General features: G+C 41.6%; 1 protein-coding gene across 8 annotated transcripts in view; it reads right to left on the minus strand.

The window, feature by feature from the left end:
* Window positions 1-9,983: 9,983 nt before the first annotated feature.
* The window catches only part of LOC134355880 (sushi, von Willebrand factor type A, EGF and pentraxin domain-containing protein 1-like), a 64,181-nt gene continuing 59,952 nt past the window's right edge, over window positions 9,984-14,212 (minus strand). For 7 of the 8 annotated variants that reach the window (XM_063066406.1, XM_063066401.1, XM_063066404.1 and 4 more), the window contains 3 exons: window positions 14,046-14,130; window positions 10,979-11,118; window positions 9,984-10,773 (listed from right to left, as the gene is read on the minus strand). In XM_063066406.1, the coding sequence (XP_062922476.1) occupies window positions 11,007-11,118; window positions 14,046-14,130 (197 nt within the window). In that variant the 3' untranslated portion in view covers window positions 9,984-10,773; window positions 10,979-11,006. The remainder of the gene's footprint in view (window positions 10,774-10,978; window positions 11,119-14,045; window positions 14,131-14,212) is intronic. The other variant, XM_063066399.1, reaches the window with a different exon arrangement.

The following is a 14,212-nucleotide window of genomic DNA, read 5'->3' on the forward strand; positions in this document are numbered from 1 at the left end:
TTTACTCTCACAAGAGCCGACCAACGAACTGGCGGCTTCTTCTGTCTGTCTGTCTGTATCTTGTTTTATGGCGGTTGGCATCCAGCTTAATGGTGCATTACCGCCACCCTCTGCTCCAGAATGTGCACTAGACATACATTCTAAATCCCTTCACCCAATCACACACACACACAAACCTACACTTCACCCTCCCATCTTTGACCATCCTAGTATCCTATTCCTGTTTATTCGTCATATTCTATAAAAAACCCCTGTACCCCTTAAAAAAGCTAAAAATACCTGGACTTGTGCTCTCTCACCCATGCCCAGCAACCCTTTTAATGTGAATTCCTGCATCCCCAACTCCCTTAATTTATTTCTCATCATCTCTCTCTGTATCCCATACTTCCTGCAACACAAAACTACATGTTCTACTGACTCCTCTTCCTGACATTCCTCACACAATCCTGTCTGGTGTTTCCCTAGCATTTTCAATGTTTTGTTTAATGCACAATGCCCCAGCCTTAACCTAGTCCACACAATTTCCTCTCTTCTGTTTCCATTACCTACCCTAGTAACTGCAACACTCTTTTGTATTTGATATAAATGCCTCCCTTTCCCCTCCCTGTCCCATCTTTCTTGCCACATTCGGTTGACTTTTTCCCAGATTACACACTTAACCTCTGCTTTACTGATACTAATGTGCATTTCCACATTTTCTTTCTTTAACACCCTCTTTGCCAACTCATCCACCCTCTCATTCCCCTTCACCCCTACATGTGCTGGAACCCATAGAAATTTTACCTGACCTCCCTGATTTGCAATTCTTGTACCTACTGAAGGACTTCATAAAGTACATTTTGCCAACTGTTTGTGTGAAAAGACCTTAAACTTGCTAGAACTGAGGATGAATCTGAACATATCAATGTTTTGACTTGTCTGGCTTTCTGCACCCATTGCAACGCAACCAACACCGCCAGCATCTCCACTGTAAACTCCTAACTTATTAGATGTTCTTCTGCTGATTCCAATTTCTTTTGCTGGTATGACCACCCCAAACCCTGTCATTCCTGTTGTAGGTTCCTTTGCACCATCCGTATAAATGTGAGTATAATCACTATACTTTTCCATCACATGACAGTTAAATGCATTTACCAAATCTGTTTTATATCTTTCTTTCCTTTTTACCTCTAATAAATGCCAGTCTATGTCAGGCCATACAAGCTTCCATAGAGTTACAACCGGATAAACTACTGAAGGACTTATCCTCAGATCAAATACTCCACGTTCTTTCGCGATATCATTCCCTACCCGACTAAAGGTATCCCTCTGAAACCTCCCATTTTCCCAGCACTCCTGCAACACTCCTTTAGTAGGGTGAGAATCATTGTGCCCCTGCAAGTTAGCCCAGTAGTTTGCCATCAGTTGCATCCTTCTTAGTTCCAAAGGCATTATTCCCATTTCTACCTGTAGGGCTGACACTGGTGACGTTTTAAAAGCCCCACTGCACACTCTCAAGGCCTGAGCCTGAATCACATCCAGTTTCCTTATAAGAGACCTAGCTGCTGATCCATATACTATATTTCCATAATCCAATACAGATCTTACTAAAGCCACATACATTCTCTTCAAAGCTGAACAACTTGCTCCCCATTCCCTACCAGTCAAACATCTCATCACATTTATTACTTTTTTACATTTCTCCTCAACTTTCCTGTTATGGTCTGCCCGTGTTAATCGTGAATCAAATATAACTCCCAGAAATTTAAATGATGCAACCCTTTCTAATTCAACCCCATACATCCTTAACTTCTTCCCTACCTCAACCCTTTTCCTGGTAAAAAATACAGATTGAGTTTTGTCTACTGAAAATCTACATCCCCAATCATAACCTCACTCCACCACTTCATCAATTGCTTCTTGTAGTTTCCTGATTATATGGTCCATGTTCCTGCCTCTTTTCCACAAGGCCCCATCATCCGCAAACAGTGACCTACCTATATCCACTGGTAGCTTTGTGAAGACATCATTGATCATAATCATGAAAAGTAATGGGCTAATCACACTACCTTGAGGTGTGCCATTTTCCACTATGTACTGTTTTGATAATTCTGATCCAATCCAAACTTGAATTTTTCTACCAAACAAAAAATCTTTAATCCAATTAAAAACTCTCCCACCAACCCCCATCTTGTGCAGTTTAATTAATAATCCTTCCTTCTACATCATATCATAGGCTTTTTCAATGTCAAAGAACACTGCCACTACTGACTCTCTATTTGCCTGGGCCTTCCTTATTTCAGTCTCTAACAGAATCACTGAGTCCATGGAATTCCTTCCCTTTCTAAAACCACTCTGATAACTTGCCAGCATTCCCCTTTTCTCAAGCTCATATGATAACCTTTCTGTTATCATCCTTTCCATTATCTTACATATACTTGATGTTAATGCAATTGGTCTGTAGCTAGTGGGTTTTGACAGATCCTTGCCAGGCTTCCTTATTGGAATTACTACTGCTTCTTTCCATGCACTTGGTAATCTTCCCTCCTCCCACACTCTGTTATAAAAATGCAGCAACTTCAAGAGCGCTCCTTCTCCTAGATTTTTTAGCATCACAGAGCATATCAGATCTTTCCCTGGGGAGGTTGGTCTCGATCTCTTTATTGCTCTCACCATTTCTGCTAATGTAAATGGATCATCAATTATATCATCTGTTCCTTCCCTCCTGCTTAACACACCTGGGTGTTGGCTCATTATTCTTTCCCTTCTTCTTCTCCCTTCTTCAGACAAAGTAGTGTGGTGTGCAGATTTCAATGCTCATAGCACAATATGGGGGGATCAGATTACAGATCCAAATGGAAAGGTAATTGAAGATTTGATGGAAGAAAGGGATTTGGTGTGTATGAATGATGGTAGCGGCACAAGGATAGATATAACAACAGGAACTGAGTCAGTGTTAGATATTACGTTAGTGTCTAATACCTTGGCTGGCATTAGTAACTGGGGAGTTTGGACTGCTTCAACAGTAGGCAGTGATCACTACCCAGTTTTGTGTTCAGTGGGTGAAAGAGTTGAAGTAAGACCAGGTGGCGGAACCCCAAAGTGGGTGTTTGAAAAAGCTGATCGGGGTAAGTTCCAGAAGTTGAGTGAAGAAGGGTTGACAAAGATTGATATTTCTGGAAATGTAGATGAATTAAACAGTCAGGGACTTCAGCAATTATCATGGCAGCAGAAGGATCTATACCTAGGAGTAAAAATAGGATGAATAGAAAACTGGTACCATGGTGGACAGAGGAATGTTGTCAGGCTGTAAAAAACAGAAATAGAGCATTCAGGCTAGTTAAAAGAACCCATAATATGCAGCATTTGGTTCAATATAAGAAAGCACAGGCAGTGGTGAGAAGAACTATACGTCAAGCTAAAAGGGCAAGTTGGAGGAGTTTTTACGACAAGGTAGGAAGAACAACACCTGTGGGAGAGATATGGGGAATGATTAAGAGGATGGGAGGAGATAGAAGGGAATGGGAATATCCAGTAATGATATCTGAGGAGGAAACTGCAGTCTCCAGTAGCGATAAGGCTGAGGTCACGGCGAAGTCATTTGTACTGATACACAGTTCAGAAAATTTGTCTAGCGGCTTCTTGCTGTGGTCACAGGGTTTTTATCCTGCCGTTTGATGGGAAGCAGGTGTGTGCAGTTAGTGGTACCTGGGAATAATTGGAATCTAAATGAGGTGATCGAGGTCCAAATCTTGAGGCAAATGGCAAGATGGAGGATTGCCAGAAGGGACCATGACAATATCATTGCCGACAATAATACAAAATTATATTCTTCTAAAAATATAACACAAATTATGAGGGTATAGATAGGATAAATGCAAAAAGACTTCTTTCCACTGAAATTGAGTGTGAGTAAACTAGAGATCATAGTTTAAGGGTGAAATCAATTATTTAATGGAAATCTGAGGAGGAACTTCACAGAGAGTGATGGGAGTGTGGAATGAGCTACCAGTAGAAGTGGAGAATGCAGATTCTAGTTAAACATTTAAGAGAGGTTTGGATAAATACATGGATGGGATGGGTACAGAGGGCGAGGGTGCAGGTCCATGGGTCCAGGTAGAATAATAGTTCAGCATGGACTGGGCAGGCCAAATGGCCTATTTCTGTGCTAAGATGTTCTGTGGCTCCATCTGAATGTCTCGACAAGGCCAGCATTTATTGCCCATCCTCTCTCTCTTTGAGAAGGTGGTGCTGAGCCATCTTCTTGGATTGCTGCAGGTGTGGTGAAGGTGTCCGACAATGCCATTGAAGGGGGGTGGCAAGGAGGTTCACACACAATGAAAAACTGACAATTTTTAAATGAGAATAATGTGTGTGACTTGGAAGGAATTTGCAAGTGGTGGTGTTTCACATTACTTTTATTTGTCATAGTAAATTGAGTGTTTGAGTTAAATCAGATCAGCGAGGATTCAGCTGGGCATCCTGCAAGTGTCACTATGTTTCCAGCACCAACACAGCTTTCCCACAGCTTACTAACCCTAACCAAACGTCTTTGGGATGTGGGTGGAAACTGGAGTACCCACGCAGTCACAGGGAAAACATACAACTCCTTACAGACAGCATTGGATATCAAACCCCAATCTCACCCTCTTGTATCCGAAGCTGTTCGAGATGGTAGAGATTGGGGAACTGGGAGGAGCTCCTGAGGTAAAATGGATCTCTGCACTGCAATTTGTAGATGATACACACTGCAGCCACTGTACACAGAATGAATGTTTGGAGTGATGGATGGGCTGCCTTGTTCTGGAATGGTGTCAAGTTTCCTGAGCTCTGTGGGAATTCCAGCCTTCTTCCTACATTACAAGCTCAGTCTGTTATTTCAGGCTAAATTAAAATTAAATTTAAAAGCTGTTTGCCAAACATCACTCCCAGCTGTTTACAGCATTACTGCAGTGCTTTGTTGCAGTGTTGATCCTAATGACACTGAGCAAAATTTCTGAACAGGTTTAATATTCCCAGCATTTGTCGTAACACCTGTTAACTTTGTGGCAGCAGTACAATGCAATACATAATATAGAAAAAAAACTTTGAATTACAGTAAGTATATATGTGTATATTAAATAGTGCAGGATGATAAATAAAAAGTAGTGAGATAGTGTTCAAGGGTTCAATGTCCATTCCGAAATCAGATGGCAGAGGGGAAGAAGCTGTTGCTGAGTGTGTGTCTTCAGGCTTGCACCTCCTTCCCCATGGCAGCATGAGAAGGGCATGTCCTGGGTGGTGGGGTCCTTAATGATGGTCACCACCTTTTTGAGGCACCGCTGCTTGAAGATGTCTTGGATACTTTGGAGGCTAGAACCCATGATGGAGGTGACTAATTTTACAATTCTCTGCAGCTTACTTCGATTCTGTGCGGTAGTTTTCTCCCACCAAACACACCCCCCATACCAGTTGGTGATGCCACCAGTCAGAATGCTCTCCACAGAATATCAGTAGAAATTTTCAAGTGTTTTAGATGACATACCAAATCTTCTCAAACTCCCAATGAAATATAGCCTTCTTTATAACTGCATCAATATATTGGGACCAGGTTAGGTCCTCAGAGAAATTAATACCAGAAATTTGAAATTGCTCACTCTCTCTACTTCTGATCCCTCTATGAGGATCCCTCTATAGTAAAGTCAAAGTTAATATATGTCACCATTTACTATCCTGAGATTCATTTTCTTGCAGGCATTTATAAGAAAATTAAGAAATGCAATAAATTTTACAGAAAAAATATGAAGACTGACAAACAACCAATGTGCAAAAGAAGACAAATTATGTAAATAAAAAAAATACTTGAGAACGGAGCTTTGAAAATCTGAGTTGTAGAATCATTAATGTGAGTCTATTGGTTGTGGAGTCAGTTCAGAGTTGAGGTGAGTGAAGTTATCCATGCTGGTTTGGGAACCTGATAGTTGGAGGTAAGTAACTGTTCCTGAACCTGGTGGTGTGGGACCTAAGGCTCTTGTACCTCCTGTCCAATAGCAATAGTGAGAAGACAGCATAGCCTGGATGGTGGGGCCCATGATGATGGATGCTCCGAACTTGTGGCAGCGCTCCTTGTAGATATGCTCAGTAGTGGAGAAGGCTTTGCCTGTGATGTTATGGGCTGTATCAACCACTTTCTGTAAACTTTTCCATTCCTGGGCATTGGTGTTTCCATACCAGGCCGTGACACAACCAGTCTCGATAGTCTCCTCTGTGCATCTATAGATGTTTGTCAACATTTTGGATTATGGAAGGTTATGTAGCTGATGTATTGATTCTACTTCTCTGCCTGCAGAGCAATCACAGTACTTATATCAGATGTGCTGTATCTACAGTAGCTTCGTGATGAAGAGTCTTGGCCCAAAATATCAACCGTATATTCCCCTCTATAGGTGCTGCCTGATTTGCTGAGTTCCTCCAGCATTTTGTGTGCGTTGCTCTGGATTTCCAGCATCTGCAGAATCTCTAGTGTTTAGTGTCCACAGCATGTTACTTGTGGATAGAGAAATGCCCCAGGTACACATCAAAACAGAGAGCAATGTGACTCTGAAAAGAAGAGAGCTTTGAAAACCTGAAGGTAAAAAATTGTGTGTGTGTGTGTGTGTGTGTGTGTCTGACCAGTGGCCTTTACAAGGTAGTGGTAAGTTGCCCCTCTTTTGCTTTCCACATGGAGCAGAGCTTAGCCACTCCATACCCCCACCCCCCAGGCCAGCGTCTCCTGTGGCTCACACTATGCTGGAGGTTAGCCACAGCTCAGGTTAATGCAGCGTCCGCAGCCCCTGCTAACTGATATCCACACAGTTCTACACATGGGGACTCCAGGATCTCTTGGGGATACTGAACACATCAGCAATCTCACGTACCAAAATAATCCACAGTCCTTTCCCCACCCTCTGACTTTAATAACCCAATGGACCTGCTTCTAACACAAAACAGCAACCAGTCCGTCAGGACAGGCCCCTCCCCCAGAACTTCATCTTGTAAACTGGCAGGATTACAGAGATCTCCGCGTTTCTGCTCTGCAGGGTTGCTGTCGTTTAGAAACTCTCGGAACAGTGGAGCGGTCAGAGTCGCTGGTTGTAGGGTTGTCCGATGTCACAGGGAACTGAGTTTGCCACCTGTGATAGCAGTTGTTGAACTGTGTCATGCCGCAAAGAGCTGATTCAGGGCTATCAGAACATGGTGGTTAAATTACCTGGACTGCAGCCAGGCATTGCCCATTTGATTCAGAGATACGTGTTCAAATCTCACTAGGGCAGATGGCAAATACGTGTTAGTAAATCTGAAGTTATTAAAACTTCTCAGTAACGGTGACTGAAATCATCACTGCTGTCCTCTGGTCACTACAGGCACACAACAACATAGTTCAATTCGTCTTTGCAATATCTTGTATGGCACAGTAGGGTAATGCTTTACAGTGCTGCCCAGGTTCAATGCCATCACTGTCTATAAGGAGTTTGTATGTTCTCCCTGTGACCATGTGGGTTTCTCTGCGTACTCGTGTCCTCCAGATGCTGTCTGCATGTTATGTTGGCACCAGAAGCATGGTGCCACTTAGCGGGCTGCCTTTGGCACATTCTCGGACTGCGTTGGTCACAGACACAAACGACACACTTCACCATATGTTTCGGAGTAAATGTGATAAAAAATCAAGCTGAGGGGTGGTTGGGAAGGAATGACTGCTGGTCTTGACACCATCTGAAAATAAATTAAAACAATCCGCATCTACTCCCTGTCTAGGATGGCACATGCAGTTAAAAGGGTGGCACTCAAAATAAAGATTTGATGTCTTCCAAATTCCCGAGGATGGCCACCCCATGGTCTCCAAGGTGGAACATAGCAGAGGGTACCATGGGCCACAGCTTGTTTCAACAGCTACAGTTTCCAACTGTATTCGGTAACTGGGTCAGTTCTGCAAACATAAAGACCAACGTAATGATAAAAAAGACAGGTGTATATGTAGTGAAACATCCCTGGGGACACAAACAAGATCCAATATACAGCAAGTCCAGGTATTTCATAAACAGTGGAATGTTGCAGATGATTCTCGGCATATTAAGAATGTAAGAGCATAGAACATTATGGCACAGTACAAAATTGTGGAGAACTTAGAACATGTACAGAGGAGTTCGAGTACCTTTGCTCCATCCACCGTACCAGCCGGGATCTCCCAGTGGCCAGCCATTCCCACACTGATATCTCTGTCCAGAGCTTCTTCCATTGCCCAGTTGAGGTCAGATACAGATCAGAGGAGCGACACCTCCTCTTCCACCTAGGTAGTCTCCAACTTGACGGCATTTACATCGATTTCTTTTCGTAACTTCTTCTCCCCCGTCACTTCTTTCCTTACCTATTCCTACCAGCCCTCATCGCTCTTTCTCTTCCTCCACCCTCTCCATTTGCCCATCACCCACACATTTCTCCCAGTGGATCCTCTCCCCACCTCCTTTCTTCCATTCAATAGTCCTCTCCTGTAAGACTCTATTCCTTTGTCACTTCCAACTATCACCCCCCAGCTTCTTACAATATTCCCACTCTTCCCCCTCTCTCACTTGCCTATCACCCTCCAGGTTCTTACAATATTCCCCCTCTTTCCCCTCTCTCACTTGCCTATCACCCTCCAGGTTCTTTCAATATTCCCCCTCTTCCCCCTCTCTCACTTGCCTATCACCCTCTAGCTTCTTACAATATTCCCACTCTTCCCCCTCTTTCACTTGCCTTTCACCCCCCAGCTTCTTACAATATTCCCACTCTTCTCCCTCTCTCACTTGCCTATCACACCCCAGCTCTTGCTTCACCACTCTGCCCCCAACCCTTGTCACTGCCCATCTTCCCTCATTCCTCCAGTCCTGAAGAAGGATCTTGGCCCAAAACGTCAACTGTCAATTTCCTTCCACAGATGCTGCCGGACCAGGTGAATTCCTCAAGTATTTTGTGTGTTGCTCCAGAGGAGGTCAACCAGGATGAAAGATTTCCAAGAAGCTAAAAACATCAAGTCTGTTCTGCTTAGAAGAGTGAAGTTATATGGTGATCTAATAGAGGGGTTCAAAATATGAGAAGCTTTGATTTAAATGAGACAATAAAGCAATTCACTCCAAAGGAGACTCACAAGAATTATCTCAGGAATGAAAGGGTTAACAAATGAGGAGAGTTTGATGGCTCTGGGCCTGTACTCGCTGGGAGTTTAGAGGAATGAGGGGGGAATCTTATTGAAAATAATCACCTAGATAGAGTGGATGTGGAGAGGTTGTTTCCTATAGTGGGGTAGATTAGGACCAGAGGACACACCCTCAGAATAGAGGGACATCTATTTGTAACAGAGATGAAGAAACGCTTCTTTAGCTAGAGGCTGGTGAATCTGTGGAAATCATTGCCACAGATGGCTCTGGTGGCCAAATCATTAAGTACATTTAAAGTGGAGGTTGATACGTTAGTGATTAGTAAGGGTGTTAAAGGTTATGTGGAGAAGGCAGGAGAATCAATTGACAAGGAAAATAAATCAGCCATGATCAAATGTCATAGCAAGCTCAATGGGCTGAATGGCCTAATTCTGCTCCTATGCATTATAGTCGCATCAGGCAGCACCAGTAAATGTTCGAATATAAAAGCATCAAGAAGACAGATGAGGAGAAATATTCAAGCTCATACTTTGTAAAAGGATGGCACATATCTTTGGGAATGAGGATATTACTGAGAGATGGGAATGATCTGGCACCCAACATCAGATGTACTTCTAAAGTACAGCAGAGGAAGTGGAGCTGTCTGGCTCCGGTACTGTGTGCTTCCTAGATTGTAATAAATTACACACCAGGCAGTGTGCTTTACAACCCTGTAAATAAATGGCTTCCGAAATTGTATTATCGAAAGTGACTCGATAACTGTGCAGTGAACATTGGTGAATGGAATATAACTTTAAATTTTTTGATCCAGGAGACTCCTATTCTTTTATAATGTTTACTACCAGAAATATTTGAGACAAAACATTCAAATAAGTAGATCTTTCTCAGATTTCAAAAACAACAACATTTCATACAAAATTTAATCAAATCTGGTTGGTACCCAAACACTGAACAGTAACGCAAGATCAGAAATTAACACCAAACAGTTCCGATAACACTTAAAATCAGATGTTATGTGTATAAATTTATAATCAATTATCTTCTCAGTGAAAAAGCTGTTTATGTTATAGATGATCTCATTGTCAAACTGTCCATCAGTAAATAGGTCCAAAGATCTCATTCCAAACTTGACTCAATACAGTACGATAATGTAAGAAGCACTTAGATGTCATGTTGGAACAGTGAGACCTAAACGGAGGTTATAGAACAGTCTAACTTTAGGTGAACCATACCACAAGAAAATAGTGGGATGTTAACAAGTGAGTTGGTCATTTTAAGGCTTCAACATTCGGTACTGAACATATTCATTGGAAACTGAAAGGGAACACAGAATCACGCTGAAACAGATTATGCAAGTTCTTGAAAGTAAACCTCATCGGACCACCAATCAGTACTAACAGTTCACTTGGGACCTGACTAACACCCTTGCAAACACAACTGTGATCAAATACTGTTCATCTAAAAAAAATACTGTTCATCTGCCTTTTTAAACATATTAAACCTGAAACCTCTAAACAACTCCAACTCTCAACCCAATGTGTGTTTCACAACACACTGTAAGGAAAATGTTTGAGTTAATTTCCATGGAGATGACATTAACGAATTAGAATGTTGCCAGCAGTTTGCACTACAGGATTTTGACCTATGGGGCAAAAAAAAAATGACAATTGTAAAATAAAACAAATCGTAGATACTTAATACACATTGAATAGAGACTAGAATAACTGCATTCTTAAGAAATATGGCAGGCAAATCATTTGTTGCTTAAAAACTAGAATTTATATTGAATGTTCAAAGTTCAAAGTAAAGTTTATTATCATAGTACATATATGTCACCAAATGTTTACCTTTACCAGAGGATTTCTTTCATTAAGATCAGGTTGGATGATCAGAGTATTCATCAAAATGGGCCTCCCCTTTGCTTTGACTGGGCTGAGGTTTAATGCGAATTTTCTTGTGGGTTTTACGCAGTCTGGACAGCCAGCACCTAAATACAAGTAAAAATTCAATAACAACACAGCAACTCATGGAAGAAATTTGTAAAACAGTAAAAGAGTTACAGAACAAACAAACAAGGCCACTTTGGCAAGAAAATTAATGGATCAGTAATAAGCTAACGTTAAATGTCAGATTTATTGAAGGTGAAAACGAATGCAGTATGGATGAGGAAGCCACGGAAAGCTGACAGATACCGGTAACTTTTCTATTTGTTGTTCATAGTTTGGAATGAGTGAAGCGGAAGACAAGAACTGATAAACACAGGGGATCCTGCAGAAACTGGAATTCCAGAGCAACACACACACAAAATGCTGGAGGAACTCAGCAGATCAGGCAGCATCTATAGAGGAAAATAAACAGTCCATGACTCTGACTGAGATCCTTCATCAGGATATTAGAGTCTTGGCCCAAAATATTGATGTTGCCTGGCCTGCTAAGTTCCTCGAGCATTTTGTACCAGAACTGATAAATGGAATTGATTCAATTTCTCAGTCACCCCACGATTAACACTTTGACATTTCTTTTTGCACTACTTCAGATTGCGCAAGTACATGTTGCTCCATTTTACTTTTTCACAGTCTGCTGCATGTCTGAATCAGAATCAGGTATATTATCACAGCACATTAGGGTAGCATAAGGAGTTTCTATGTGACTGCATAGGTTTCCTCTGGGTCCTCTGGTTTCCTCCCACATTCCAACCATGTGCAGGTTAGTAGGTTAGTTAATCACTTTGGTCTAATTGGGTGGCAAGGGCTCATTGGGAAAGGCCTGTCACCATGCTGTATCTCTAAATCTAAAAATCTAATAATAAGAACTCCTCATAGAGCACCTTTCGTACAGCCATTGTCATTCAAGGTGCTTTACAATGAGATGAAAGTACAAACATGAAAATAAAACAAAAAATAAAAATAAAAATGAAAATAAAAGACAAAAAGATGCTAATTAAAATCAAGGATAAATAAATAAGTTTTGAGCTAGTGTTTTAAAGTGTCAACTGAGACTGCATCCCTTATAGTTTTAGGTACTGAATTCCACAGTTTAGGAGCGCAGTTCAAAAACCCTGACCTGACAATTATCTTTTGAAGCAGATTGTTTAAATTTAAGAGACCAGCAGAAGAAGACCTGAGAGCTTGAGCAGGCTTGTACAACGAAAGTGATTCTGTGATGTATTCCAGTCCAGGAACCACTGAGAGCTTTAAAATCAATTCTAAAAGATAGAGGAAGCCAATACATAGTATGTTCCCTCATCCTGATTTTAGTTAGAAGACTAACAGCGGCATTCTAATGAGATGAAGTTTGTCAATAGATTGCTTTGGAAGACCAGTGATTCTAGACCATGCAATATAAAGACCTGAATTAGTTTTTCAGAATTATTACGTGACAGAAACTGGAGAACCCTTCATATATTTCTTAAGTGTAGAAATACTACCTTGGTCACTTCGTTTAGATGGGATTTAAATTCGAATCTGAATCAAGGATATCACACAGGTTTATTTATATACACATTTTCTTTTTCTCTCTCTCCTTTTTCTCCCTCTGTCCCTCTCACTATACACCTTGCCCATCCTCTGGGTTCCCCCTCCTCCTTTCTTTCTCCCTAGGCCTCCCGTCCCATGATCCTCTCATATCCCTTTTGCCAATCACCTGTCCAGCTCTTGGCTCCATCCCTCCCCCTCCAGTCTTCTCCTATCATTTCGGATCTCCCCCTCCCCCTCCCCCTCCCACTTTCAAATCTCTTACTAGCTCTTCCTTCAGTTAGTCCTGACGAAGGGTCTCGGCCTGAAACGTCGACTGTACCTCTTCCTAGAGATGCTGCCTGGCCTGCTGCGTTCCACCAGCAACTTTTATATGTGTTGCTATCACACAGGTTTGTTCCTTCTGATTTTACAAGGGGAGCCAAGTTCCCAAGTTTACCAAGAACTTTATCTCTTTTGGCTTTGGTACCAAATAAAAGTATTTCAGTTTTATCTTCAATTAGTTTTAGGAAAGTATTGCTCATCCTTTTGTTTATTGCAGCCGTACCAGAAGTCAGAGAAGACTGGGCACTGTATCAAGTCACTTCTCAACTTCTATCACTGCAAAGAAAAAAGCCTTAGCTCGCTCAACCTTTCCTCATATTTTATATGTTTTTATATTTCTTTCACATTTTCATGAATGTAGCGATCCATTTATCTTCTTTTAGAGAGGTACAGCACAGTTACAACACCTTCCTGCCAAGGGTGGCATGGTAGCATAGAGGTTAGCACAACACTTTATAGCATCAACGACCCAGGTTCAACTCCTGCCACTATCCATAGGAGCTTGTACACTCTCCCGTGACTGTGTGGGTTTCCTCTGGGTGCTCTGGTTTCCTCCCACAGTCCAAAGACATACCGGGTGGCAGGTAAATTAGTCATTGTAAATTGTTCCGTGGGTAGGCTAGGGTTAAATCGGAGGTCAGTGAGGCGGTGGGGCTTGAAGGGCCGGAATGGCCTACTCCCCGCTGTATCGCAATAAATCAATAAGTATTGAGCCTGCACCACCCAATTACATCCATGTGACCAATTAACCTACTAATGTATGTCTTTGCAACCTGGGAAGAAACCGGAGCACCCGGAAGAAATTCACATGCTCACAGGACGAACATACAAAACTTCTTACAGACAGCAGCAGGAATTGAACCCAGGTCACTGGTGGTGTAATAATGTTACAGTTAATCTCATTACCGTGCCACATCTTGTCAACTCTTATCAATGTTTTAAAATGAGATTTCCTTAACAGTTTACTGTGAAAGATTCTTGATAAATGAAGTGAAGCTCAAAATAAAGGTAAAATATAAAGGAAACATGCAGCAAAGCAAATAATAAAAATACACAAGCAGGAAGTTTTAATATTTTCCTGAAGATAGAAAGAGATGAGATAATGAAAGGATCTCACCTTTTCTTATACTGGAATAATCCAGCAATAATACCAACAGCAAAGCAGAAGACTATAATGCAGACGATGACAATGCCAGCAGTTTCTGAAACAACACACATGGTTAAACATGACTAACTCCTATAAAAAATAGGCAGTATGGAGAAAAAAATGCTAACAATGACTGA

Source organism: Mobula hypostoma, chromosome 13 (assembly GCF_963921235.1).
Source record: "Mobula hypostoma chromosome 13, sMobHyp1.1, whole genome shotgun sequence".
NCBI lineage: Eukaryota > Metazoa > Chordata > Chondrichthyes > Myliobatiformes > Myliobatidae > Mobula > Mobula hypostoma.